The 22,937-nt window shown below is 33.1% G+C and overlaps 1 protein-coding gene across 1 annotated transcript in view; it reads left to right on the forward strand.

Moving 5' to 3' along the window:
* The window catches only part of LOC121120139 (chaoptin-like), a 111,047-nt gene that overhangs the window by 45,744 nt on the left and 42,366 nt on the right, over positions 1 to 22,937 (forward strand). Inside the window, 1 exon segment of the mRNA XM_040714980.2 lies at positions 9,781 to 9,951. Within this exon segment, the coding sequence (XP_040570914.1) occupies positions 9,781 to 9,951 (171 nt within the window).

Here is a 22,937-nt window from a genome sequence, read left to right on the forward strand (position 1 = left end):
TCAATAAAATAATCCAAATTCAGTTTCATTTATGTACCTTTTTTTGAGTTCATAATACATAGAGTCAGCTACTTTAAATAATACAGGAGTCAAGTACAAAAGAATATACCACATCTTGTTTATTTCAAGCAGCTTGTGGTAATTTCAGATGGAAGACCGAAATTTAATCCTTTTCAAGAAATGGAAGGATTTTTTTCGGTCTCAATTTATATTTTCATTCCTATTGTGTCAATGATTTAGTTTATTTTCCTCTTATTATATTTCCAAACACTGATTAAGGGAATTCCAAATCGATGTCCATTAAGTTCACTACAGTTAATGACTTAGTAAAAGCCACTGATTAAAGAATGAAACGATATACTGAACTTCACTCAAGTACATTTTTTTTCGTATCCAAGTTCATAAAAACATGGAGCTTTAATGTTTCGATAACATTTTGGATAGATGACAATTTTCTTTTTTGTGTTAAGGAATTTCAGACCGAACGTCACTACTCCCTTATGACCATAAGTTCTTGATTGTGAGAGGCATAGCAAATAATTAGAGGAATTAATTATGTCCTTCACAGAATATAATTAAAGGAAAATGATAGTTAATAGTTTGTTATACGGGAGTACATTGGATTTGAAACTTATACGATAGGAATTGCGAATGCATAAAGCTTGGGAACTACTGCTACATTAGTCAAACTAAAATAAAAGCTTGACACTCTTCTATGTTGATAGTTAAAAAAAAATCATAACTTGTCAATTATTTTAAAGTCTTAAAAGTTTAAAGTTAAATGTTACACACCTCTTCAATGACTTTTTGATATATACTTGAAAGTTTTCAGACAAACTTTAAAATTAAATGTAATGTATGATGTGACTAAAAAATATGTATTTGCGCCAATAAATAACTGTTTTTGAAGATTTTATGCCAGGTGAAGTAAAATAGTTACTTTGGTTAAATTTAAGGTATCAACCAGAACATTGCACATGGGGTCCATTGTTCCAGGCTTAACAAGGAAAACACATTTTTTCGTTAAAAAATAGTTTTATTCATCAATATAATCTCTATCAAGAGCAAGAAAATCAATCCGTTTCAATACCACTTTTATAAAACGTTTTATCTTTTACCTCAAAATAGTCCTCAGTTTCAGCAATAACTTCTTCATTTGGAGAAAAACCTCATACTGGGGAGGGTTTTTGTAGATGTTCGATCAGCTAGTAGTCGCGTGGAGCCAAATTTGAAGAGTAAGCTGGATGTCGAAGGAATTTGAAGTTCAATTCATGTTGTTTTGTCATTGTTTTGATCGACTTGTGACACGTTGCCTTTCTCCTGGTGAAACAACAATTTATTCTACTTCAAATAGGTCTGTTCTTCTGTTATTTTGTCCTTCAAACACTCTAATAACACTATATTATATTCATTGTTGATGGTATATCGTTTCTTCATGTAGTCTGAATATACATGCGATTGCATCCCAAATACCAAGGTCATAACCTTTCCAGCTGATTGTTGTAGTTTCGGGCATTTTGAAAGAGGTTCGCCAGTTGCTGTCCACTCAAATTATGATTGTTCTGATTCTGGAGTGAAAGGATGGAACAATTTTGTGGAATGTTCTCTGTTGTTACCACTTCATTTGGACGTCCACTGCGTTCTCGATCATTGGTGTCTTTAAAAACACTTTTATAGTCAGCAAACCAACGTTTAATTGTTGTTTCTGATATGGCAGAGTTCCCAAAACACTTTTCAATCCATTTGAACGGTATTTTTTCGCATCAAGAAGCAGTCTAAACTTAAAAACGAAATTGTGATTGAGCAATTCTTTTGGAAATAACAAGTGTAGCGTCACAATTAGTACAATAACTCACATATTAAAGGACAAATTGTCATGAAATTTTGACAACTGTGTTTTGAAGGTTGATGCTAAGGGAAAATGAGGTGAATATATATATAAAAAAGCCATCTATATGTGAAGCCCGGGATGTCCTAAGTTATGTTTCAAAACATAATATTTATATTTTGATTCAAATAATGTCTGAAATATTTGAAAATTATAACTGTTGCTACTTGGATCTTATCTTATACATTACGGTATTTTGGTGCCATGGAAGAAAGTTAAATATGTTGCTAAACATAGGGCAAATTCACATTTTTTTTAATTAGGGTCAGTTTGCATCTCTAGAAGTAAATATTCGAATAAACTCCGAGTATCTGATATTCCGGATTCAGATTTGAAACTAAAATTAGACTGATACTTGTCACGAATTTATTCGCATTTTACCTGAAGTTCAGACATATATAAAACCGGATTAAGGTTACATGTTTACTGATTACTAATGCCGAAACAAGGAATAAACCAATGTTAATACTATTAAAACATAATTATTGTTTACTATTACAACTATGGTTATAGTAAGATTGGAATAACCTCGTGATACAACAGTTTATGTGGATGTCGCTTCAAGCACTAATAAAGATAAATAGAGATAAGTCAAGTCCAACTGTCATGTAAGCACAGTTTGGATTGCCAAGGAGATGAATAATAAACAAAAATTACAGAGGAATGTAGGACAACACAGATTTTAAGTCCCATGATGAGGACTTGTATAATCCTATTAAATATGTATATATTTGTACTCACAAATGATCTAAATGGACCATTATAAGCATCTAAAGAAAGAAAGGCAGCCTTTTAACTCATAACAAAACGCTCATTTGAAAACATAACCACCCTTCAAAATCCGTCAGCTGTAATTTTAATTACTCTTTTATTTCACTTACTTACATATGGTAAATACATCTCTTTCCGGATTTCCACATCACAAATAGAAAGTTTTTGTTTAATGACTATTTATGATTCCAAATATCTGTTTTTTATTGCCTTTCTATAAATAAATGTATTTTTATTTATATAACTGTCCTAAAGTCCTTAGTTTTCAGTTAACTATCTGCTATCAATTTTATGTATATAATACGGGAATATTTTATTTATTTTCAAAGAACAAAACAACCCCTTCACAAAGAACAACAAAGGAAAAAGTTGATCCTTTTTGGCAATCAGGCAAGTCACCATGAGGGCTCTTATATTTCCTTGGTTTTTTTGTACATATTGTGGTAAAATCCACTTGGTTGTATTTTATCGTTTGTAGGAAGACAAATAATTCATAACAAATTAATAAATATATAGATAGATGACAATATGTGCAAAAACGGAGCAAAGATATCAGTTGGCACAAAAGGTAAATGTCGTTACATGTGTTTGTTTTTCTTACATTAACAAATGAAGAACTTCGTTGATATACAGCTATGTTCACTTAAGACGAAATACTTTTAAATTTGGCGTTTGTGATTTGACGTTGTCAGCCAATCAGTGAATTCATTATAAAACAGAGTGATTAAGCATTTCATCTTGATTATCATGAAAGTAAACATGAATCTAATTACTTGGATGGAGGGCAGGGGACCTATTATATCTCTTTCTCGACGATCCAAGACATCCACAGAAATAAGCCATGACCTGGTTTTTCCAGGGTAATGTCAACTAGACCTTAAAGAGGGGAACTGCTCCTGAAATGGTTAATACAGGCCCAGCAAGGCCAAATGAGATTGTGGAGGCTTTCAAATAAGAGGAGAAATCTAAGACCAACATGATAAACTTTTCATTAAATGATTTGATATGGACAGAAGCACCATGAAGAGACTTGTTCAGGCGGATCTTGGCCTTAAAAGTTGCAAGAGAACACCGAAACAAGTCCTGAAACATCGTTAACAAAATTTAAATTGAATCGCCTGAAAAAAAAAGTCATTTATTTTTATTTTTCCATTATATTTTGTGTATTGGTAAAATAACAAAAGAGACAAAAAAAAAAAAAAGGCTTTGTCCTTGTCAACATGTGGGCCTTCAGCACCCCAATCGTACAGAAAAAAGGAAATTTACCAAAACTGTGAGATTGCAGGTTTCAAAAAAAGTGCATCAGGTTCTTTTTGAACCTGTTCATACAGGTTGGATTGAGCCTCCTAAATTAATTATATGTGAAAGGAGATTTTATATTGGACCAGTTCCGAGGAGCAGGATCCTGGTGAAATAATAAAGGCCTTATTCTCCAAAGTCGGAAAATATTTTGATGAGGGTCTTAAGGACCGGCCCTAAGACAAAAAAATGTTACTTGGGGGGCATGAGGGACGTTTGCAAACCCTGGGTGGAGCAGGTTGTAGCCGGGAGATCATATATCCACCAGCAAGATGGTGCTCCCGCTCATACCAGCCATCCGGTACAAAATTAGCTTTGCAAACAATTTGGAGATGTCCTGGAAATGGGCCTTAGAAAATGTGGGCCCCAATCCACTGCAATCCTTTGGACTATTTCGTGTGGGGTGTCTTGAAGAGGGAGTCCAGCAAGTGTGCTCACAACAACTTGGCTTCTCTGAGAGCCTCCATTATTGAGGCTGTTAACAATATGAATAAAGATCACCTGATCAAGGGTTGTAGCAGGTTCTACGCCAGGTTGGAGGGCGTGGTTGAGGCTGAGGGTAGTTGGATTCAATTATTAGGTTCATGGAGGGTCCCTACGTTTCTATATAAATGGATTTTAAATATCTCAACTAATTTAAAAAATAAAAAGATTTATGTCCTCGTCTCAAAAATTCTTAATATTAAAACTGCACTCTCTATTCATAGACGGTCCATAAATCTGTTGCTATCTGGTCTTTCAATGACTGAGGGATTGATTCTTCATTTAAGTGTACACTGATCGGCTTGTCTCATATTTTATTGACCATTTTTATGTGTATACATATATTGGGTAGAAAATGAATTTTCTTTATCACGACGTAAGATATTATTATGTATTTTCTTTATTTTTTTCAACATACTACCATTTTTTTATCTACTTCATGCTTTTTTACACACCACAGCAACATCATACGTTGCTAATGTTCACCATACAACTCTTTCTACATAAATATTTCTATTATAAAATGTAGGGAATGAAGATGTTATATACTTTGTTTGAGATAATACAAGAAGTTTACTTATTAGTTATTGTACCTACGATATGTAAGTACCATATTATACATATATTTAGTAGTGTTGCATTCGAACTCAAAAAATAATAATTTTAACTCAAATAATCAAAATTATGTGTCTGAGGATACTTTGCTAAAAACCTTATTATGGCATGCCATTGTACCGAAAATAATAATAAATATATTTGATGATTATTTATGCTGCAATAATAGATAGTTATGATTTGTTACACACATTGAAAAACTTAACTTCATTTTGTTTATCGAACCTATTTTGGTTTAAAAAGTATTGTGAAGGAGAGGATAATATTTCAAAAACTCGAAACATTTGACTCTGATTCACCACTAATATATAATATACGAATGTATGTGGGGGAAGAGTAGAAATGCAGAAAATTTTCTTCTTCTCACACAATCACTCACTTACTCAAGTAGAGTACGAGTGTCAAAGAGTAGGTATTTGAGATATTTGAGCCATATTTTTTATATCTAACAAATATGGAAATAGGAAATAAGATTAAAACTTTTATTAATGCATTTTTATTTGAAGAATCATCGTTATTGATAATAATCGTTTTTACTAGGGTTGTATCCATTTTTAAAATAGGACTTCAAATCCGTCTCATTTAGTGTTGTTCGGTATGCATATCCGGTGTAGAAAGGAGAAATCTCTAATTTTAATGGATTTTACATAATTATTAATGTTTATCTCCTTGCAAAGGTGACCGTGTATAGTTTTTTTCGGAAGAAGGGGGGAAGGGGACATGGTTTATAGATTTTTTTTTTTTTTTAAATACAGAAATTAAAATTTTTTGGAAAAAAAATGTCAAAAATCAAGAGTTACTCTCAAAAAATTATATTTTTTTTGAAAAAATTTTAAAAAACCAAAGCTGTCCACACAAAAAATATTTCCATAAGCTCATATTTTTCATGATTAAACTTTTGGGGAAAAAAATACCACAAATACATTTGAAATATTTAATTTTTCAAAAAAAAATTAAATATTAATTGTTTACGAAACAATTGTCAAAAATCCACAGCTATTCCCAAAAACTTAAATTGGGGAAATCAAATTTCAAGTATAAAGTTTTCTAGTAAAAAGCAAAATTCCTTTTTTTTGGGGGGGGGTGCTACAGCCCCTCCAGCCCACTCTTACGGACGCTCTTGCTTTGGCCTTGTAAACAGTGCTTAAATGAAGGTCAGACTCGACAATTTCTATTATTCTTCCCACATTTTCAACAATTTGCCTTGCATCTGGGACATAAAAATTATTGGAACGGAATAGACGAATTACGTGTAAATTACTGTTACAATATTAGGACCATTAACACTATACACATTATCAGCAGAAAGGGTTAGCGTTTTGTTCTTATTCGGGGGGGGAAAAAACCTGTAAAATTTGGTGTATTTGTGGGACCTGATTATGAGTGCAGTCCCGGTCTGGTTCTGGGTCTGGTTCAGTCCTACATATTATAAAATTTTACATTATCAAAATTATAAAGTTATGTCCTTTATGACGTGGCTAATTAATATATATATCAGTGCTAGTTCTGACAGTCAGAAGGGCTGATAGGACTAGTCCTAAACTGGATTTGACTCGACCGAATAAATACGGAGTGACATAACTACTAATGTCCATCTTGGACGTGCCCTCAAACAATACTGAGTTCTACAATCACAAAAATTCTTTAAAAAGTTTTTTAATTCAAAATCTCATCTTTCTAACGCAATGAAGCGTAAACCAATCGCGCTTATACAACGTGAGATACATATTACTAAAGCAATCTATTGGAAAAATAATCGATTTCATTTTAATACTCCTATGATATTAGTACCAAAGTATTGACAGAGTTCAAACTCTATTACTCTAAATTGATATTGGAACTTGTATTTGCAGTATAATTACACCAAAACAGTAATTTTACTTTGAAGATGACATAATTCCAAATTCCTTAAATGGTCGCTAAGGTGCATCAAACGCCTAAAGGTTCATAAGTTTCGTCACCCATTCTCTCAAATGTGAAACTTGATCTCCGAGTGTTTGTGCAAAAAAGTACAACTAAAACGCTAAAAACGGATATGGTTTATAAGAGCACCCCATCATATATATATATATATATATGTAAATATTGTATTGAGCCATTTAAAACAGGAAGCTAAAAATATACTCGATTTACATATCAGTATATCCCTATCTTTGTGCCATCAAGACAACTAGAGTTACACTAAAAGACAATTTACCAGGAAGTAAGAAACCCTATTGATGACTTATTCATCAATATTTTAGCCATTTATTTGTAAAACTACATGGGGAGTCAAGTGCATGTTAAAGGACAATGCCACACAACTATATATGTGTAGTATTTAATAATGTGGGTTCTTTTATTGTTTTTGGTTATATAGATTGTCTCTTCTAGGCTTCCACCATTAACTAAAATTAAATTGAATGAAATGAGAAGGATAATTCAGAAAGAAATGCTGTTGTTTACAGACTTCTTTAATTCAATTACTTTCAAAATAGTAATAACATCATAAAATAACACACATTTATATTCTTGTAATGGAGATGTTTTGAAATATTTATATTAGAAGAACACATAAAAAAACAAGAATACATTTACTTATGAGTTTAGAAAGTGAAAATTACAAACTAAAATCCGCCGGCTTCACTCGTCATATGAAGAGATAAGATAGATTTATTTAGAATATAACTTTTTTAACAAATAAATTTAAAAAAATTATTTCATTATTTTGTGGGATTGTTTTATAAATTATACTTTGCTATGCCCCAATGGCCAGGGTGTATTGAGTATATAAACATTCAGTAGCATGACTAAATTAAGAAAATCGTATTTTTAATGTAATCAAGAATAGACAACTCAAAAACAATTTGTAATATGTTTAATTCTATATTTAGCTATATTTTTTATGCAATATGTTCTCCTTCACAAACAATAACAGCCACGCCCCACCTACAAACATATTAGCGGCTTTTGACGATGAAGGCCCTGTCTATGGCGTACTACGCTATCATAATGACAGCTCGGAGCGAATCCAAATTTGGATGGGAGGTGCAGCAGATATTTTCTTCAAAGACACCCCAAACCGCCAAGTCCAAGGGGTTGAAGTTAGAGCTGAAGGAGAGCCACATGGTGGATTTAATTTTTTTAGTAACACCCTGAATATAGCCTACTTTTTATGCCCTAAGCGCGAGGGTGTAATACGAGTAGTACATCTACCTGATTTTAGGAAACTGAACAATATTTTTTGTTCATTTTCTAAAGCTTTTATCATTATTATTTTATTATTAAAGTGGGGAAATCTAATTATTGTGTAATTACGCATGGTTGTGCGTATGAAAAATGTGAAGCAAAACTGAGGATTTCTGTGGAGTTATCTTTGATACCATTCAATCAAATCAATATAATTACTTCAAAGTTTGTCAGCACCTAATAACTCCGAACAATGCTGGGTACTACCGATAGTTTAAAATATTTCTTACACGAAGGTGTTGGTATTTGTTTCTTTGTTCTTCATAGAGACAAGCGTATGAGAATAACGTTAACGTCCAGAGTAATCCTTATCGAAGTAATTGTTGTCTATACCTTACTAAATACGGAGTAAGATTGGTCTATATTTCCTTCCTCTAACAGCTGTTTGTGGTTGCTCTAATATAACGTCATGACAACTAAGCTTCTTTGCTTCCTAATGTTCTGCAAATTGTCAGGGTTACCATGTCCCATTCGATTTCTTTTATTTTTACTCAAATGCTTCCATACTTAATACACATTTATGTAATATCTTTGAATGTCAGACGGTCTGGCGCTTGGTATTTATTAGCCAATGCTTTGTTAGTAGATCAATGGGACAAAAAGAAACCCATTAAAAGTAATATTTTATTAACTATGATATGAAATTGTTACGAATAGTTTAATAGTATTTTGAACTTCTTAAATAAATTTATAATCACGACTCAATACCACTATAATTGATAATTATTTACTTGTGGAAACTTATTTATGATTTAAAAGTCATAACTACTGAATTGACTACAATATTTTGAATAGCACGGTCGTTAAAGTAAATTCACATGTGTTCAAGAAGACGTCTACATGATTTTAGTTTAAGGGAAGGGAATAGATCAGAAATTTGAAGACGTTATAAAATACAACTCTAATTTTTAACTTATTTTATAAATAACAATTTTCAAAATCTGCAATGGTGCGCAGTATGCCTTAGATTTCTTAACTTACTTCCTTTGATTTCTCAAAATTCGATTAGATATTGAAAAATAACAGATAAAAGAATAATAGTTTAATGATTTTTATTGCAGAAACTAATGAATTCATCTTCATTATACCTCTCAAAAAAGCCTTTAAACAGTGTGTCAGAATTAAATTGATATGAGATATTTATTAAAAAAATATTGATAAGAGAAAGGATTACATAAAATGATATACTTATTATATGTAAAGAAAATGAAATCTTACCTTCTTGAAATGTTTATTAACAAGATATATTTGTATTTGTGTATATTGTACACCGTTCTTTGGACAACATACCTTTGATTATATTATAGGTAAACATAATCAAAATTCCTATTGAGAAACATTTTTTCTCAATAGGGTGATGATACAATTTCTACCGAATACACATATCTACAGCCACTATTTTTCAAGATATCTTTAAATATATTTTATTTTGAACAATCAATAGGTATGATGAACATGAACTATTGATCATATATTTTTCTATTTGTCATGCTAAGGTCTTTGGAGTTTGGAGGTGAGTCATAATCAACTCAGTGAAATTCCATCCATGGCTTTCTATGGCCTTGAAAGAGCACTTTGGGAGCTACATTTGCAACACAATCGTCTTACTAAAATCCCGGAGGAAAGTATATCCCTACTCAAGAAATTAACCAGACTTAATTTGGCAGGTAAGGGATTTTTTATTTAGTTTTTTAAAAATAATTTAAAACATATTACCATTCTGAACCTTCCCTTGGGTATTTTTCACCCATTTATTTATTAGACACTAACATAGCTGGAATATCGTATATGAATTGTAATTTGCCACATCTTCTAGAATGGTTTTTGTTCTTAATTGAGTCTGTTTTACATTTGTATTCTTCGATGAATTATTGTCAACTTTTATAAATAAAGTAATTGCACTTAAGTAGCAAAATTAATTACCACAATGAAATATTAGAAATTGAAAGGTTAATTTGAACAGACAAATTAATGACAGTTTTAAACTATAGTTAACATTCTTGGTAAGCATCTAAACTTATCCCAGAAATTTGAATACAATGCGTTTTCATTGTTGATGTCGGCCATTGTGGGAGCCATAAACAACCAATTTCTATTACAATGACCATTTTTTATCAATGTTAAGGAAACTATTGAACTTTTGGATGTCACAATGGGACCGACTCCTAAAAGTTTCTGAATCCCAAAAATGTTATATATATATATATATTTTTTCCGGAAAAAAAATCATGTTTCTCCAAGACAACGCACTACCTCATACATCAGCGGTTTTCATGGCGAAATCTGAAATGCTTGTCCACCCACATTACTCTATACAGGGTGTCCACGATAAATTGGAACTATCTTAAAATTCAAGCTGCTTGATAAAAATGGAATTTGGAGTGTATTTGTTAATATGAAAAAGTTAGACATGATATTAAACAATAAATTTATTCAACATGTCCTCCCTCAACAGCCACCATCTTCTCCATCCTGCCCCTAAAGGATTTGGATGCCCTGATGACTTCCGCGGAATCGACAGCATTCCACTCCCTCGTAATGGAGCCGGGAACTTTGTGATGAAGACTGCAGGGACTTCTTCTCTCTCCTTGGCAAGCCACCTGTCATTCTGGACGTTGTAGCTTCTGTCGACAGCCCAGTTCTTCTCGTCGGAGAAGAAGATGATTCTTCCTCCATGGCTCTTCAGGTCATTGAGGAGACGCTAACCGTTGGTGAGCCTGGTGGCCTTCATGGATGCCGTGAGGATGTGCTGTTTGGCCATTCGGTATGACCTATACCCGAGGTCATCATTCACAGCCTTGGAGACCAGCTGCTTGCTCACTCCACGGTTCTTGGCCAACCTGGACAAGGAATTCCCCGGCGAAGCCTTGATGGACTTCCGGAGGCCTTCATGGAAGCGGGGAGTGAGGATTCAGTCACTTCTCATGTTGTGGGCCTTGCGGCAAACCTTCCCCTCAACCTCCTAGGCATTGAAGATCCGGTACACTTGGTCTTGGGGTAGTTAAGAAGCTTGTAGATAGCAGAGGGCTTGTGTCCCGCGCGAGCCAATTTGAGGATGGCGTGTCTCCTTGCTTGTTCCATGATGACTATTGTTTGTTGTCAAAACAATTGTGGTGGAAGTTTTAGTGTATTGTTTACGCAACCGTTTATATTAGTATGATTTAACCCCAAATATGGGGCTCCAAGCACTAATCAAGATAAATATAGATGCTACGTTCAATAGTCTATCTTTTTTTTAAACTAAGATGAAGTATTAAGCAATCCTATAGCAGCTGTAGAAAAGGTAATTAAACCTTCTAAAAATATAGTTTTGAATAGGTGTTGTTAATTTGATTCTAAGCCTTTAATTGATGTACATGTTGGAAACAAAATTTATGTATATGTTGCAATAGAAGTAAGAAGAGTCATAATAGCCAATTTAAACCGCCCCGGGTCGATCATCTTGGATATAATGAAGGCCTTAAAAGTCATCAAGGCCACAGTCGTTCAAGTCAAAAATCGTTTGACTGATGGGGAATACCTCTCGGACAACCCCAAGAATAGAAGACCCACCAAAATGAAGCCTGAAGACATTATGGAGGCCTTTAAGGTCAAACCAACGATGAAAATGTCAGAGTACGACAAGAAAAAGAAGGTGCATCTGACTACTGTGGGGAAGGCCATCCGAAAGGCTGAAAGAAGGTCGCTTAGAAGAATTGAGAGGTCACGCCTGTCCCAACGTCAAAAAGAACTCAGTCTTCAGCGATGTCAACAACTCTTGAATGATCTGAAGCACAAGAGCTTAATTTTTTTCTGTGATGAAAGGACCTTTCCCGCTGATCCCGTCTACAACAAGCAAAAGGCTCGGGAGGTATACCTTGGCAAGGCTGACAAACTGCATCAGGACAGTAACCAAGACCAAACATCCGATGTTGGGGGCTGTGGCATCAACTGGAGAAAAAAGGCCTCCAATTTGGTTTCCTGTTGGATACCGGTCACCCATGGCCGACTACTTGATGGTGTTCAAGAAAAATGTGGTCGCACTCACCAAGACCATGAAGAAGTCCATAAGGACACGTTCATATTTCAGTAGGACGGAGCTCCGGCCCATACTGCTAATATTGTACAAGAGTGGATGGGTAGCAACATGAACTTCTGGTTCAAGAACCTTAGGCCCCTTCACAGCCCAGATCTGAATCTACTGGATTACTCAACTTGGTGGCAAATTGACAAGAAGGCCTGCAAAGTCTGCAACCTGAATATTGATTCTCTGATGACTTCCATTAACCAGTAGTGGAGGATTATAAAAAGGACTTCGTTGCCAATCTATGCAAAGGGTTCCAGAGGCGGTCGGAAGCTGTCATTAAGGCTGATAGTTGCCAGATCATAATTAATGTGCATTGTTTTAGTAAAAATATTATGAAATAAAATTTTCTATGTACAACATTATCCTGATCAATTATGTGTATTGTAATGACTACTTAGAGGCATGTTTCAGTACTTTTTTACACCCAGTAAGTTTTTTACTATCCGGAAAATATTTTCATGGATCTATTTTTATATCCATAAAAACCTATTTGGATCTTGGATATCAGATAATATAAGTTTACCTATTCCATACTCGAATACTTTGGATCTGGATCCAAGATCCATAATTTGTATCTAGAACCAAGACCCGTAATATCTCTAAACTATATTTCTAAAAGGTCATTAAGGTCAAGTGAATACGAGTTTATGGGGTATCTGTAATAGAATCAACGATTCTAGGTAATTTTGAAACAAATAATTTTCACCTCAGGTACAACAGTAAAGTTCAAACCGATAATATAAAAAATAAAAAGGCGGCAAATATGTCATCGAGCAAAATTTACGGTTATTTATTTATTCGGTCCAGTTCAGTCTTAGGACCGTCCGTCTTTGGACTAGTCCTTGAGACCGGTGCTTAACTGTCGGTCCTTGGAATTTTTCATAAAAATATCGATTATATATTGAGCCAAATAAGATATAGAAAATATGTATTACGATAATTGAACATATCTTGCAAAAACGTTTATATTTTTCATTATAACACAATATAATACGAACATATTATATTGTTGATTAGTTTTATAATTTATTTCATTATATAACGGAATAGCTAAAAGGAGGAAAAACTCACTCAATGTCGTCACGAGGGATCGATTTTACCTTATTTAAGGACCGACAAGTGGGACTGAACTGGACCGCGGTCTTCGGTCCTAAGTAAGGACCGACACAGCACTACCTCCGACCATATCCCTCAGTCAACGGATTGACCGAGAGAACTCAATCCCGCCCTCCCCTACTCCGAATTCTCCATAAGATCCAAATTCCCAACTTCTTCCGCACAATGATAACTTCCATCTACTTTCGTGACGCTTCCTAATTAACCAAATAACTCGAAAAAGTCGAGATCCTTGTCCTCTTCCTCCGTCAATATATTATTTGCTTTTGTTTGCATCCCTACGCTTGACGTACCAAAGGTATTTCTTATCTATTGAAAGTTTGGGATAATTGAATTCGAACTGTTTCCAATTTGAGATAGAAAGATAAAGTATGACGTGCGGGAAACTTGTAGAGGGTACCCAAATCTCCTCGAGGCGAAAAATTCCGCAGCAAAGTTATCGGTCGTAATAATTAGCAACTCTCAGTTAGAGGAAGTAGTAAACTCGGGGGATATAGCTTCAATCCCATTATGTGGTATGAGGCAACAATAATGGATTAGATGAAAATACGTAATGAACCCTATTAAGAAGAAAATATATTCTGTATTGAACAATAAACATATTTATGGGGGGAAATGTACCTAAGTTCATCATTATACTAATTAGAATATATAAAAAAGTGCAAACAACAAAAAACTTTTATTTGAAGAAAATAAAATAACTCATCCACTTAAGATTACAAACACTATTGTCAAAAATACGTTATGAAGAAGAAGTGAGTTAATTTAAGAAACGAAAAAAAAAGAGAAAAGAAAATCTAAAGTAAAAACAGGATTTTAATTTAATCAAGAAAGATGTTCTTTTAAAAAAATAGAAATTATATGAGTTATACTTAATAATGTGGAGAAAAATGGAGAAACGCACGGACTTGTGCTTTCATTTCGTTTCGTCTCCCTTTAAATATATATTTATCTATCTTAATAATATTTTTATTGTTACCATATATAAAAGTTAAACCTTGAACCTTAGAGAGTCTCTTCCTATCTCAGTTTTTTTTTTTTTTTTTTTAAAGAAGTCCTACGACGTACATATATATAGCTATATATTTTTTCAGGTTAATTAATCTTATAAATATGACTTGTACTATGTTATAGGTATATAATTATTTATAGAGTTATAAATTGTAAGTTTTTTTTTGGCATGCAAGATATTTTTTTATATTAATGTTCCTTTAATTGGTCAAATGAAGTTACACCCATAAGTCAATATAATAATCAGTGATGCATAAAATATGACTTACCAGTATGTAAAAATAAACGAATCCGAAAATGAACCCGTGGTAATCTTGACAATTTGAGGAATGTTTGGGAGTCTTGCAGCTTAGCTATCATGACCCTTAATTAAATTACCTACGAACAGCTATAAGATGAAGGAAATAAATAAAAACCCAACTCCGTATCAAGCAAAATTATAACGATTCTACAATTCTACTTCTAGTCCAACAAAGACGTACACTTATAACCATCTGAGGCAACCCTCATTACTACTTTTCGGCTTTTATAAGCACACAATAAAGCTTGTTCAAATTGCTAACTAGAAAAAGCTACTCCCCCATTGTTTATCCCCCTCTGGTTATAATATTACAATTACTCCATCTGAGCGAGGAATTATCTTCAAAGTTCATATACAATATATTGTGTATATTTCCTTCTCTAGGAGGGACCATGAATCGAACCTCGAGAATATTTTTTTCCAAACGTATGGTCCACTGAGCTAAGTCTCTCCATTCAAGATTTTAGTAGTTGGTAATCTGCATAGTTTTTATTTTATTTTTCAAATCTGTTATCCTTATTCATTAATTACTGAGAAGACAACCATAACAGGTGCCGACGAGAGCTTAAAGTCAATTCGATTACTTGATTGTAGGGTGGACTGAGAAATTTACATTCAAATGAAGATTACACCCAAACTACTTATCCTATATGCATTTTAACTCGTTTGACTATTGATATATAGATGTATGCCGTTGTGTAAAACTTTGGTCAGTCTAATTTGAGGTATCTCCAAGTAATTGAGTAAAAAGTGTCCCCCTACATCAAATTATGTACATGGGATGAGATTAACAACTAATGGATTAACATATTGTACAAGGGTACCCATATTTTAATCAACTTCAAACTTCTCCTCCAAATAAGAAATAAAGAGAATAAATAAATTGACGTTGTGTCCAGAGATTTTGTGTCTTACTTCTTTTTTAAGTGATATACATACAAATAAACTATGTGTACATTGTACAAGGAGATGACAGCCACTATAATAGAGGTAATAAATATTAGAAAACTTTCTTATGGAAAGTAGAAAACTTCTTGGAGACATACAGAAAGGGGGATGTACCTACTACTCCTCGTATCTACAGGGTGGTCCAAAACAAGAATTCCATTGAGTGTAGAGATTTCATTTCCCAAGTCAGATATGATTGTAGGAAGCTTTGACAAAAGCCACTTCACCGAACAGACACATTTCAATTTATACATATATATATATATAAATGGCTTGTAGGTCAAAACGTCGAACGGCAAACTTTACATTTCAAAATATGAAAAACTGTTTCTACGACATTTCACTCCAGAGATTTTCAGCCCAAGATATTTACCCCACCACCCCTACATAAACAAACATTAAGGAACCCATACAGACCCTATTTTTACCTAGAAGTGTGGAGCTATTTCAGGTACCGCCGGCCTCATAATGAGATGAAACACGAAACAGTCTCAAATTTCGGGGCTCCTTTCGGGGTGTAAATTTAAATAATAGAGGTGGTTTTCATCCCATTTTGGGGCCAAGCCATACCTTAAAACAACTCAAATATTTTGGGGGGGTATATGTAGGTTGTGAGGGGCTCTTAGTGGTTGCTTAAGTAATAGCGGTGGGTTTCATCCCATTTTGGGACATGACGGTGACTGAAAATAGCCTCAAAATGTATAAAGGGGATTGGGAGGGCCCCTTACTGGTGGTTTATATAGGAATGGTGCTGCTAGGTTATGTTTTAGGCGGGAAATGTCTGAATGGAATATATCACAACACCATTTGGAGTAATCCTTTATTTTATATTCTACGGTCGACATATTAAAAAACTATTGACAAACGTTGTGGTATTCATTAAAATAATCTGTTAGCAGCTGGTCAAATGGAGTTGCTAGCCCTTTTCTAGGGCGTTAAACACCGCCAATTGTGCTGAAATTCGGCACACTTAATTTACTCATGAATTGGAGCTTGTGTAACAAAAATCATCAAAATCTGAGAGGGTCAGGTGACGTGAAATGACCCTAAAGTTATTTTTTTCATAACAAACTATCAACTCCAGGTATTGGATTCTCATCGATTGAAAAAATCCTTCATTTCCTTCAAGATATAAAAAATAAATATAACACAATATTGACAATGGAGATGAGGGGAATAGGCTTAAAAAAACAATTTATGTGTAAACATTTGAATAGTTGTTATAAGTATGTAACATGGATGTACCTTATCTCTTGCTTTGTTGCGTTCCTTTTTAGGTGTCTTACATATGTTATGTTGTGAAAAAGGAACTATTCATCAATATTATCAAAATGCCTGATGCTACCACAATGTTGTCTGATTCAAAGTTTGCTGGATAAAGGGAAATTTGTTGGTTTAGATTTTCATATCATAGTACAACCAAAGTATTGTATTTGAGGTTTTCACATTTACCTTTCTATCATTAAATAGATATATACATACGAATATTTAGATTTATACGGAATCAGGACCCAAAACTTACAGAACCATTTAATTACGATTTTATATCCGTAATTATTAATTCATTATGGAACCATACGACAGCTAACAGAAAAATAAAAAAAGTTTTGTTCTTTTTTCAATAAGGTCAATAATGGTAATGAGTATATCAACGTTCTCCAAGATCATCTCAAACCCTGAGTTGAGGAAGTTGCAGCTGGGAGACCGTTCGTTTTGCATCAAGATTCTGATTCATGCTAGACTGCAAATAAAACGTTGGCCGGTTGTCACAAATATTTTTACTTTGTTAGACTCATTGTTTGGCCTCCCAGATCATTGGACTTCTTTGTGTGGGGCACAGTTAAGTGGCACGCCAACAGATCCTCCTGCAATACAAATCCGATCTGAGGTCCAGATCCAGGATAAATATGCCAAAAGAGACAGGCAATAAATGAATGCTTTTAATATTTGAATCCTCCAAGATGAGAAGGAATCAAATAGATTTAATACAGAGTCCTTATCTCTAAATATAAGACAAAGATCTTGTGTGGTATGTAGGGAAAAATAAAATACTTCCGGAGGTATGTAGATTGTATATGCGATGGCTGACTAAGAGAAGATTTCTTTCCTTTCCACACATCAGGAGTCGTGTTTGTACAACAAAATAACTAGTCGTTTCAATTACAAATGGTTTTACATTTCCTCTTTTGAACCCCTGTATCTTTTTATTTTATGGTTGTCTTAAAAAGAGTTATGTATATTATGTATTTCACTACAAATAATAAAATCTACATTAGACTGGTTCTTTTTTGTCGAAATGTTTTGCGGGCATTTTATGAAAATGTTCTTTTTGACATAAAAAATGAATAAATATAAATTTTAAGCTTTGAAGTGTATCAGTTCATTTGAACTCGGAATGGAAAGCATCGTGAATTATGGACTACCAAGATCTAGTCCTTTTCTCTCCCTCAATAGTCTCATTTCATTTTGTCAATGCAAGTACCCCTACTAGCCAACGCAAAGCATTTTTAGTTGAAACCTTCTTCACTTATGTATAGTAAACGATTTCTTAGCTTTAGCTGTTAGCAAAGATATCGCATAAGAGACCATCAAGGCATTGGATGATGTTGTGGATACTTTCTGGATTGTCTCTTAAGATTCCAAATTGCTACAAAGTCTTCTCTTGAAAAACTGAGGTTCCCTACTTACATGAGACTTCATGTTTTGAGATCATTATTCAGATAATGTTGGAGATGCGCAATCTTCATTACACTGTTAGCCTACTTTTTCCATCAGAAAAAGAACAACACAATGTACACTACACCAAGGGTATCATAACCACGATTAAAAAGCTAAAGTACTTGAGAGGAAACCTGGAATAGGCGGGTTGTTGCATTGGACAGAAAGAGGATGCCACCTTATTGATTCTCAAATGGCTCAAGAAAGGAGCAGACATGTACCTAAAGATAATGGAGACAATATCCTTTCAATGGTTGAAGGCCAACTACTCCAAGGGCAATTATTTTTTCCAGTAAGATTTCGGCCTAAGGTCAAAAACACTCAAAAGGGGTGTGAAGACAATTTTGTAAATTTCTGGGGCTGGACAATCAAGCCTCCGTCCACATCTGACTGAAATCCTCTTGACTATGTGATCTAGTGATCTGTCGAGAAAAAGGCATGTGCTACCTCATATGGATACCCTAAAAGGTGCCGTGGATAAGGATATGTTGCAAAAATAAGTGGAAAAGACCTCCAAGGCCTAGAATTGAGAACATGGTGGAGACCAAGGGTGTCCTTTTTTATATTTAATTGTTTATATAGAGATAAATAAATATATATTAAAGAAACACAAGGGCAAGTAGACACAATTATTCATCCCTAACTGATTTTTGAAAAATTATTTAAAAAATTATATCATGTTCAACAAATCAACCCGACAAATAAAGGGAGCATAAATAAAATGTCTTACTTCAAAAATGGCATAAATGAAAACTGGAAGTATATTTGATAATAATATATTCGTCACTTGGTATCAAAAACAAGATTTGAATAGTAAAAATAAAGACAAACACACGTTACCAAATGAGGATATTTATTTACAAACGACTCTTTAGAACAAGGATACCATAACGTGAGTCGAATCGAAGTAATTTTGGTCAGATACTGTTTATAGATTTACTTCTAATCTGCAATATAGAATAAAAAGTTTTTTTCAATACAAAATTAAAAACTCCTTTTTTTTTTGTTATTGTGTAATATACAAAGATATATAGCCGCACTAAGGCGTTCACTTTTTTTCCATTCCATCCCTAGTGTATTAAATATTCATACAGCCTTACACCACTGAGAATGATGAAAATTGGATTCAGTTTTCATCATTTCTTCTCAAATTATACCTCAGATATGTCAACACTAACTTAGAGGAAGCTCTTTTTCCTTGTTGGTAAAAAATATATCGGATACAAAAGCTGTAAATCTACTGAACTTCAAAAGCTCCTCTCCTTCACATGCTTAATATTTTAGTAGAAGGTTTATTCTTTTTTACATGTTTCCATATTTCACTTTGTGGTTTTATACATAAATTTTAATGTAAGGTTTTTAATCAAATTGGTTAATGTATGTATTTCTGTCGATTTTGACCTTCAAAAGTTATACATACATATCATTGGTTTAACACTAGAAAGCCCCAAAGATAGTCATGGATCTGAACCCCTGGAGCCTTCAGTTTTTTGTTTATCAGTCTGACTTTTTTTATCATTCTACGACGTCCTAAGGACTTATAGATCGGTCTTTCATTCCTACGGCCTTAGCTATATTTTTATTTTCTTCACTCATAGCGTGTCTAGAAGAATATAAGAACTAAGAAAATAATGAATTATAGCTAGACCGTATAATAACACGTTCTAGTCACACATTCCCTACAGGTATCTTGTCTCTTTGAAAAGGCTATGAATTAGGATGAACCTTCAACGACTCAAATTTTTGCAGTTAGAAGTAACTACGTAGTTTCAGCTATTTTAGTTTCTTCTACAAAACACCAATAAGGATCGGTCCCATGACTGATAAATATTACTAGGATTGAACTTATAGAACTGTAGTCTTGTTAGTTATTTTAGACCAATCAAACACTACCGATAAGTCATATTGATCCATTTTCACTTTTGATTATTAAATAGCATCGTCAAAGAGATAAATTTTGCTTATTAATTTATTAAGATACCTCCCTCAACAAATCCTGGGCGTTACTCTTTGCTTTTCATACGCACATTCACAAATAACTACTCCCTACTTGCACCATATATCCCCAAGAATAAAGAAATCATAATAGCAGCTAATTTATTTTTTTAAATATGTTTGATGAGTCAACAATTTAGCTAGTTACGTAACCTCAACTACAGTTACATCATGCTTTTCAATTTTTTTATAATGTACTTCCTTTTTTTTTTAATACGAGTTGAACTAAACGCATTTTTACACATCAGCGTTTCATATTTTATACAACCCTTGACATATAATGTTAATGTATATGAATAATGATATGCATCAAAGAGCAATATTATTCAGTGCTTCTTGTATATTATATTCCATTTTTTTTCTTAACAATGTATAAGTATATGATATACAATAGGGACCACTATTTTTCTTTTGTTTATTCGTACTTACTTTTTTCTATAGAAGTATAAAATAAATGAATCTCTCAAACAGTCAGTGTAAAGGTATATCTATTAGGACAAAATACAACTATTGAATATATAGTTTCTATTTTCTCATATAGCCAATACATTTATGAATATATGTAAAACTTTTATGTCTTGTTAGAGATTTCTATGAGTTCAAGGAATACACTTTTTAAATGTTTCATTATTTGGAATTGTATGTATGCTTACAATGTGTACTTTAAGATCATATATATTCATACAATAATAAATGTTGTTTATTTGAGCTATGGTGTGAACTTTAATCATATCATTGGGGAATTGAGACTAGTGTAGAGGCTTGCTTAACGTTATAAGTTTTCTTTTTCGTTTTGGTCTTAGCCTTATATGGATAAATTAGGTTCCTACATGGTCATAATTTTCGCAGAATTTTATGGGGGAGAGTACTCGGAGTTGATCCGTGGACTGAGAATTGAGTCTGAAGGAGATCATTTGTCAAAATGTAAGACTAGTGGTGTGTCAGTTGAGTTTAAATAATAGATACTTTTTTTTTTTCAAATATACCAAAATTGAGTCACAAATTTTAAGGAAAAATACTCCAATTATAATTAAAAAACAGGCAGGGTTTTTTATGTAGCTAAAAAAATATTTCTTTGTCTAGTAGGATATTAATTGTTGCTTCCACATTAAAAATAACAAAAATAAAACAAACCAAAGTTACTATCTAAATATAATTGTAGTAAATTTATTGGCATGAAAGCAGAAATAAGGAAAATGCCATTTGGAAATGAAATATGAAAAAATAAGTAGAATGAATGTTTCAATATAAACATTTATTTTTTATATCTAGGGGAGACCAGGGATATTTGCAACAGGCTTTTTTTTTTAACATCAAAAAGTTCTAGCTTCTAAATTTACATTAAAGTATAATCCAGATTATTGTGGGAAAAAATCAATATACCTACTCTTAGGGGAGACAGGAAACAGTTGCAAAAAAAAAAAAAAGTTAAAGCAAGCCAACTGGGATGTATTTTATCAATTTGTAAGTCATTCTCTCTTTTTTTTTATTATTATAAAGAAATGCATAAATTATTTCTTATGTAATAGGATCCTTAATGCCTACGGTTAAAATCTTATCTCACTATCTAAATCTATTATTTTAAAAGAAAAAAAAATAATCAAAATTTTATAACATCAAAATATTTAACTCTGTACCGTACTAGCCCTAATATGTAGATGCCTTCAATAATTCATTAATAAGACTATTATTTCTTAGATCAAAATATGCTTATGAATACATCAAGGAGCGCTATATACAGTGCAATTGATGAGTTGTTGTCATATATTCATACATTAATACAGTCGTACAGACAGAAAAAACAACTTTGATTATTAATGCGGATACTAGTATGACGGTACGTCCTCTTTTTAGGGGCGTGTCTCCGGCTATACGTGTCCAGAGAAATGCCCCCACTTTAGATTAATAATGGTATCTTACATTTTTTATTGATCCTAGCTAGTTTCTGCAGTGATGATCTTGGATCTGATGTGATCAAAAGGAGGGAAATAACAGAATTTCACATCATTTGTGTCCCATCCAATCATCATCTTTAATTATTCCAACTTATCTTGGTTGCAAGATAGAATAACTGACTTCGGGAAGTATTTGGGTCTTTGAACGTATTTTGGAAAAGGAAGACTTTCCCTTTTTCCATTCAAATAATAGCGAATATGTAATATTATCGATTTAGATCTTTCAAGCATGGGAGTAAAGATTCCTACCTAGGCATTCTTAGGCTTTTTTTTTTGTACTAAAAACAAAGATTGCGGCTTGTTTGGTTTTAGTATGAAGTGGCTTGTTTATTTAAATAGTATGTATGGACTAAAAACTATCAAACTATCAAAAATATACTCCATTTTGTGGACGTATTTCCCTGTTTGAAGAGATATTAATTGTAACATATTTTAAATTTCCATTGAGTTCTACAAATTTTTACAATTAGATAAAATTTCTGGAGAGTTTGTGTCGTCCAGTGAAGAATAAGAGTCCTTAAAATCTATTATAGTGTAACTTAA

This window comes from Lepeophtheirus salmonis, chromosome 6 (assembly GCF_016086655.4).
Source record: "Lepeophtheirus salmonis chromosome 6, UVic_Lsal_1.4, whole genome shotgun sequence".
NCBI lineage: Eukaryota > Metazoa > Arthropoda > Copepoda > Siphonostomatoida > Caligidae > Lepeophtheirus > Lepeophtheirus salmonis.